General features: G+C 48.6%; 1 protein-coding gene across 2 annotated transcripts in view; it reads left to right on the forward strand.

The window, feature by feature from the left end:
- Positions 1–4,662: 4,662 nt before the first annotated feature.
- The window catches only part of LOC119322072 (probable pectin methyltransferase QUA2), a 5,829-nt gene continuing 2,219 nt past the window's right edge, over positions 4,663–8,272 (forward strand). Inside the window, exons 1-7 of one of the 2 annotated variants that reach the window (XM_037595581.1) lie at positions 4,685–4,762; positions 4,873–5,619; positions 5,718–5,847; positions 6,630–6,870; positions 7,267–7,489; positions 7,620–7,789; positions 7,913–8,216. In XM_037595581.1, coding sequence (XP_037451478.1) covers positions 4,994–5,619; positions 5,718–5,847; positions 6,630–6,870; positions 7,267–7,489; positions 7,620–7,789; positions 7,913–8,216 — 1,694 coding nt within the window. In that variant the 5' untranslated portion in view covers positions 4,685–4,762; positions 4,873–4,993. Of the gene's footprint in view, positions 5,620–5,717; positions 5,848–6,629; positions 6,871–7,266; positions 7,490–7,619; positions 7,790–7,912; positions 8,217–8,272 lie in introns of both variants that reach the window. The other variant, XM_037595580.1, reaches the window with a different exon arrangement.

Consider the following 8,272-nt stretch of genomic DNA (forward strand, 5'->3'; position numbering starts at 1 on the left):
GGCTGGCGGCGGGGAGCGCCATGTGGCGGCTCCGGATTGGCTGGGGCACGGTGGCGGACACGTCCGGCTGCGGGCGGACATGTCTGGTAGCGGCGGAGGGCGATTTTTAGGGTTTGGACTGCGGGAATTTCCGGGGAGGGGCTTATATATAGGTAGAGGGAGCTAGGAGAGTCCAAATGAGGAGCGGTTTTCGGCCACGCGATCGTGATCAAAGGACCGAGAGCATGGAGGGGAGTTAGGTGGGTTTTGGGCCAGTTTGGAAGGGGTGTTGGGCTGCAAAGAGAAGGAGGCTTTATGGTTACCCGGTTAACCGTTGGAGTACCAAACGAACTCCAAATAGCACGAAACTTGACAGGCGGTCTACCGGTGCTATACCAAGGGCGCTTGGCAAACCTCGTCCATTCCGAGAACGTTTAACACCTGCTCACAACGAGAGACAAAAGGGGAACGCCGGAGGGCATAGGAGTGCCGGATCGCGAAAAGGACAACGGGGAAAAGGCTCGGATGCATGAGACGAACACGTATGCAAAATGAAATGCACATGATGACATGAGAAAATGCAACACGCAAGAAAATGACATGGCAACGACGGCGAATAACTAGCGGACACCTGGCGCATCGGATCCGGGGCGTTACAACATTATTCAGAAACATAGCAGGACTCCTAGTATCAATAAATATCATGCATGAACATATTAACAATGCTACCATGCAAACATTTAACCAACTGGATGCAATGGAACATGCATAACAATGGCACTCGGGACAAACGACAGTCATGCACCGAAGGCCATCACCAACATCAACATGTACTACCATCAAGCATAAACATATGAAAGGAAATACTAGCAGGTAGAACAGAGTACAAGACAACATAGCACGAAAGTGAACATGCAACTCTAAGCATCACCGGAATAAAAATGATAACCATATTTTCAACAAGCAAACATTTAATAAAGATTCAAGTTGAAAACCATGACTACTGCATGACTACCATGCAAGTGGGTATTGTGGCTTGCATGGGGATTAAGAAGGCACCGGGGAGAAGTGCGGAAGGATCGTGGAAAGACTCACCGAAAACAGTCCTCTCTCGGAGGGGGCTGTTTACGTGCAAGGGCAAAATGATCATTTTCAGAATGTTAACACATGGTGAAAGTGTGACCAACAGAACGGGCTCGATGAGACGAAGAAATGGGCATTGGATTCACCTCATTTGGAGTTACGAGTAAAAAGTTGTGGAGGGTTGAAGTTCAGGGACTATTCTGCAAATATATCACCACAAATAGGTCTCTGAGTGGATAAGGCAGAAGCAGATTTCAGAGAATACGCTTTCTAGAGAGGAAAGTGCATTTGCGGCCGAAGAACAAAAGAAATACGCTTACCCGAACAGGAAGCGCACTTCGCGAGATACGCTTTCCGCGGACGAAAACGTACGCGGCTAAACGCATGTCCACTTGCCACATCAGCACCAGCGGGGTCAACCCCCTGGGTCACTGACTAGTGGGGCCAGGGGAGCTGGGCCCGCCTGGTCAGCTTGGGCGTTCTTCAACCTCGCTCGCCCGCTCTAAGCCGAGGCAGACCCGGTGCCCGACGGCGATAACCGGCGACTCCAGCCACCTCCCGTGGCGTGTGACCTACCGGCGTGATCAGTGCGACGAGGCAGATCCACCCAGGCAGGACACGGACGCTGAGGAGCTTGGGGGGAGTGGGGCGTTGGCTATGGCGGAGGAGGGTTTCGGGCACCGGTGGAACTGGTGCTACGGTGGGGGAGAAAAGGGGACGAGGCTGCAGGGAGGTTCGCCGGACTCTAGTGGATGCTCTGGAAGCAAAGAGGAGGAGGGGGAATCATGGGTTCGCCGGAATCAAAGCGAGACTCGTCGGCGACCGTGGTGGTAAAGGAGCTTGGGGAGGCACTCCGACGAGGTTTTCAGAGGCTGGGGAGGCGTAGCGGAGCAAGGGGAGGCTGGTGAGGTGCTCGGGAGGACTCGGGGTGGCTCTTATATAGCCGCGTGAGGGCATGGCCGAGCTGGCGTCGCCGCGGACTCGTGTGCTCGCGCATGGACTCGGGGGAGGTGCGGACGAGCTACAGAGGTGCACAGGGACGAGTAGAGCTCGGGGACAAGAGGAGGAAGATGTCGCGGCGCGAATAGAGCCGGTCGGCTACGGCTCGCCCGTGGGCACGCGATGACAAGCGCTGACAGAGGGGCTTACGGAGGGGGAGATGGCTCCAGGAGGACGGCGACGGCGTGGGGAACACAGTGGATAGGCCCGTGCTTGCTGAGACACCGAGCAGAGGAGGGGCCCGAGCTAGAAGACGCCCTGGACACGGTTAACGCCAGCAGAGCGCGCGCATTGCAGGCCAAAACTCGTGATCACGACGTGCACTGGTGCACACTGTGCCACACAGTCATCCAAATGATGTCCGGGGGTTTGTGCTTCCTGGATCATCAAGCAACTGGGGTGGTAGTTCGATGAAAATTGCTCTCGGAAAATGGGAATCATCCTATGAAGTTTACTGTTGCAAACTTAATCAACTAAGTGTGATCAACAGAGAGATGCTATGTGTCAAGTGTTATGTCTGGGGTGTTTATCTATGTAAGGACTACAATCCTGGGCATTTTAGATGGAAATGGATCGAGAATTAATACAGTTGCTTCACAACTGCATAGTCTGGTCCAGAATCAATATTTGGATGATGCACTCACATGGAGTGTCAACTTAAGCTCAACTTGGGCAAGGCAAAGTTATTTGATCATATGAAGATGTTGCAAAAGGTTTCATACCAATTGGATAAACCAAAATTGTACTTCCTTCACAAGCATTTCCACTGACCAGAAACTTGCAAAAATTTTGGAGGGCAAATGGCTTAATGGGGTGGAGAGATGTTTTATGCGAAGGAGCATGATCTGGTAATTTATCAGAATTTTTGAAGCAATATAAAATACACTTGCTTCAGAACTTAAAAATATTGCCAGAATCAAAGATTTGATCCTGTGCTCATATAGATGAATGGATGGGGCTGCAAATGGGTGCAGAGGGTTAATATGAGCACATGAAGGAGTGTGCAAAAGTTCAACTCATTTGGATACTCCTAGATAGTACTTCCTTCACAATGCATTCCCTCAGACAGGAACTTTGAAAAATCACTGAGGAAGATTGGCTAGGCAAATAAAGTTGAACTTTGGCACAAGACAATTATTTGAACATGAAAAGATGTCCAAAAAGTTTGAGGTCAATTGGACAAGGGAAAATAGCACTTCCTTCACAACCTGCCACACAGGACAGAATAGAAAAGGAATTATTTGAGCAACATAGAAAACATTGCAAGTAAAATATTCTGCCACATTTGAGGAAGATATGACCAAAACAATTTATGAGAATTATTTGGAAATTTTTGGAGTGAGGGAAATATAGGTTGCTTCACAACCTAGGGCAGATAAGGTTATTCCTTTAATGAAAAATGAATATTCCCAACAAAAAAAATATTGGAATTTGGGCTAGGATGAAATTGGCAAGGTCTAGGAAAGGATTTGGGTATGACAAGCCACTCTGGAAAGAAAGAAGAGGTCATCTTCTTCAGTTTCCAGACCACAAAGCCAGAAAAAAACTCAGGCAAAAACCTCAGAAAAATAAAAGAAAAAGAAAGGGCCAAAAATCAAGCTGTTACAGGTATATACACATGTATGATATCATAATTTCATACTTAATATGTATATTTGATATGTCTTACTTTTTCCCAAAAACATAAATAAAAAATACTCCTAAAAGGTCACATTTCTGATTACAATCAATTAATATTTGTAATAATAAATAAAATGGATAAAACAATTAAGTAGCACTTAAAAAGAGGCCGCATCATTAATATTAGCCATTGAGTCATCCATGACTAACGGCTCTCACGTCTAGCGTCGTTAAAGAGCACGTGGAGGTGTGTGTTTGATATGACTAATGTACCAAGAACAAAAAGGCGTTGACGTCGGTGGCCTCCGCCTCGCTTCAATGTTTGTGATTGTCGTGCGGTGATGAATAGATAAATTTTTTCAAAGAAATATCATCCATGACTAATAACGGTTGGGCTTAGTATTGAGTTAGGAGCATCTTACAGCTCTTCATATTTACATTTCTCCAACCAAAGAACAAACGTTAGAACAATGCAGAGTAGCCGCACACATGTTTCCCTCGGCCCCTCCTCTCCGGCGCCATCTTTTTAAAATATAAACCCCAGGCCCCGGGATTACACACGACATGTGGCGACAACAGTACTTGATTTGGGATCTAATGACCAGCACGATCATCACTAACTTGTTCGACCCAGAGTACTGCTACAAATCTTATAATAAACCCCAGCAAATCCAGCAGAAATAGAAGAAAATTCACATTCTGTAGCATCACGAGACTGTCGACCGGGGCGGGGCGGCGCCGGACGGACACACGTCAAACAAAAATTCATCATCCGGTACATCTCCTCTCTTCCTCCTCCGCGGGGCCCGCGCCGCATTCATTTTTCAGTTCCATCCCCACCAGCCTCGCCACCCCGCGTCCCCGCTCTCCCACCGACGGCGGGCCCGGCCCCGCCCGTCACCGTCACGCACCAGCGGCGTGGACCGCGCCTTTATTTATACCAGTGTCATCGACGGAGCAACCGGCTGTTACACACGTAGTGGTAACAGAAGATACGGATTGAGAGCGCGCAGTCCAGTCCCGTTCCGTGGAGGGGAGATCCGGCGCCCAACGGCCGAGGACACGCTGCTCTGGTGGCGTGGTACGCTCGCTGGTAGTAGTAGTACCGCCGCTGCTGCGCCATCTCTCGCCCCATTTACTCGCCGTGCGAGCGCCATTGATTGGCTGACTGATTGATTGAAGGGGTGGCAGGCGGTGGAGTGAGACTGGGAGTGGTGGAGTGCGGCGCCATTGCGGAATTGGGAGCGGGAGCGGGAGTCGGCGGTGGTCCCATGCGGCGCGGGCTCGGGCAGTGAGATCCGCAGCAGCAGCCATGTCGCGGCCGCTGTACCGGGGGTTCTCGGGGGGCGGCGGCGGGAAGGACCGCTGCGCCGACGAGGGCCGCCACTACGACCCCAAGGAGCCCTGCGAGAACGGCATTGGCGCCACCACCGCCGCGCGGGGGAGGAAGCGGCACCTCGCGGCCGCGGCGGCGAGGATCGGGGTCCTCGTGCTCGCGGCGGCCGCGCTCGTGGGGTCGGTGGCGTGGGCCGGGTCGCTCTACGCAGGGCGCGGGGCCGCCGCGGCGATGGCCGCGGCCTCGGCGCACCGCGGCTACCGGCGCCTGCAGGAGCAGCTGGTCACCGACCTGCTCGACATAGGCGTGCTCGCCGGCGGCGGGCTCCGCTCGCGGGAGGCGGAGGTGTGCGCGGCCGAGTACGAGAACCACGTGCCCTGCTACTACAACGGCTCGGACGCCGTGGACGTGTCGGATCTGGGCGGCGGCGTCGTCATAAGCTACGAGCGCCAGTGCGCGCGGGAGGGCAGGGCCACCTGCCTCGTCGCGCCGCCGCGGGCCTACCGCACCCCCGTGCGCTGGCCCAGCAGCAAGGAGTTCATCTGGAAGGACAACGTGCGGATTAGCGGCCATGAATTCTCCTCGGGGAGCCTGTTCAAGAGGTAAATGAGCCGCAATTTGTTACTACTGTATTTGGGAGATGTTGAGTTAGTGGCTTCGTCTATTGGTTGTGAATTTGCCTGTCTCCGATTGTTCGTAGGATGATGGTGGAGGAGGACCAGATCTCTTTCCCGTCGGACGCACATATGTCTGACGGCGTGGAGGATTACGCGCATCAGATTGCCGAGATGATTGGCCTGCGGAACGAGTTCAATTTCAATGAGGCTGGGGTGAGCTGTTACCAAGTTCCTCTTTGTCTTTAATAATGGTTTGTAGTGTCACAGCTGGTGACGGGGGCTAGCTAGTAGAAATAAACCAGTGACATTCTGGTTTAGTAGAACTAAACCAGCGACATTTTTGTCTTTGCAAATCACTGAATTCACTTTGTTAAAAAGACACAATTGCTACTGTTCTCTGTCAACTTGCTTAATTATTCTGACAAGTCCTGCCAAAATTTCCATCTGATTTTATTGTACCTAGGTATCAGTAGAGGTTTCATAAGATAACTTTCACTGTAATCTTTTTAGTCTGGAATCATGGAGCAAGCTCAAGTACAAAAATGCCTCTTCAGTTCTTTTGAGATGATTGCACCAACTGAATTTTTTTTCTGAGATTTGTGTCCAGCAGCACACTGGTCCATTGTGGTCTTTCCATTAAACATACCTTTACAGATTTTGCATGGTCAGTGGTCTGGAAAGTGCTGGTCAGTTTCCACTTAATATGGCCTTTGAAAACCATGTATAGTCAATGTGTTCGAAAGTGTATATCAGGGTTTCCTGTACTGTGCTGCAAATGTTTTGTTGGTATGACAGTAGGACAGCCACTACGATCCATAATGTCAAACATAGTGGAGATATATTGGGTTGTACTTTTCTTGGCAAGTTCATATGATGTTTCCACTGTTGCTATTTGCTACCTCAGCTCATAGTTCATCTGCTAGTCCGATATCATTGTTTCAAGATATTGTTGAGTTTATGCCAGTTCTGATTTCTCAGTGGCATGTAATTTTCAGGTGAGGACAGTCCTTGATATAGAATGTGGATTTGGTACCATGGGGGCACATCTATTTGAGAGAGACCTCTTGACTATGTGCATTGCTAACTATGAGGCATCAGGCAGTCAAGTGCAAATCACACTAGAGAGAGGAATTCCTGCACTGATTGGTTCATTTGCATCAAAGCAGCTTCCATATCCCTATCTTTCATTTGATATGGTGCATTGTGCAAGATGCAATATTGAATGGGACAAAAACGGTATGCACGGAGTATTCCCTTGGTTCTTTTCTGTGTTTAACTCTCATTGATCGAAATTATGTTAGCTGGTCACCAGTTCAAGCTAACCCATCAACAGCCATTAGTGATGTGCACGTTTACCACCTTTTAAGATGTGTACGCAGAGATGACGCAAATATGTTGCTGAGTACTAATGTTAAAGGACATATTATCATCTACCAAAAGTGAAAAAACATACTGTCCTAGTGAATGAATTCTGCCCTATCTTATTTCAGGATTGTTTGCCACTACCAACAGGCATACACGGAATTAAGTTAACAAAAATCCATGCGTAGATTTACATAAATATGTACTAAAAATCTTTTTTTACTTCTCATGAAAATTTAACAGTATTGTTACTTTACTCTGATGTTGCAGATGGTATTTTCTTGGTTGAAGTGGACAGGCTCTTGAGGCCTGGTGGATACTTTGTTTGGACATCAAGTCTGCATACACACAGGGCCTTACGCGACAAAGAAAATCAAAAGAAATGGGCAACCATCCGCGACTTAGCTAATAACCTCTGTTGGGAGATTTTGTCACAACAAGAGGAGACAATTGTGTGGAAAAAGACAAATAAAAGGGATTGTTACAGTTCAAGGTATTGAATTTCACGTTTCCGTCTTGCCCATCTATTGAATTTAACTGCACACTAATATTTGTAAGTTCTACAATGCTCTCATGGAGATAAAGGTTTGGAGGAATGATGATTTTGCACTCCCGTGTTACAGGAAATCCGAACCTGTGCTTTGTGCTAGAAGTCATGATCCGGAGTTGCCATACTACAAACCACTAAATCCCTGCATAGCAGGAACAAGAAGTAAGCGTTGGATCCCCATTGAACATCGGACAACATGGCCTTCTCAGGCTAGATTGAACTCAACCGAGCTTGATATACATGGTAAGTATCTGCATACGCAATGCAAGTAGAAATTCACAAACAGATGGATGACACTGTTTAGATGTGAGCATTTTTATGGTAAAATGTTGTCCGTCTTCCAATAAAAACCTTCGAAATTGCCAGGTGTGAATTCGGAAGTCTTTGGTGAGGATACTTCAACCTGGGACTCCATGGTGCGAAACTACTGGTCTTTATTGTCTCCACTTATATTTTCTGATCATCCAAAGAGACCTGGTGATGAGGAGCCACATCCACCATTTAACATGCTTAGGAATGTTCTGGATATGAATGCTCACTTTGGTGGATTTAATGCTGCTTTACTCAAGTCTGGAAAATCTGTATGGGTGATGAATGTTGTTCCTACAAATGGCCCGAACTATCTGCCGCTTATTTTTGACCGTGGATTTATTGGGGTTCAACACGACTGGTAAGTAATTGCCCCCCAGTTTTTCCTCTCGCCCCCCCCCCCCCTGTTTCAGGTGT

This window comes from Triticum dicoccoides, chromosome 6B (assembly GCF_002162155.2).
Source record: "Triticum dicoccoides isolate Atlit2015 ecotype Zavitan chromosome 6B, WEW_v2.0, whole genome shotgun sequence".
In the NCBI taxonomy this organism is placed as follows: Eukaryota; Viridiplantae; Streptophyta; class Magnoliopsida; order Poales; family Poaceae; genus Triticum; species Triticum dicoccoides.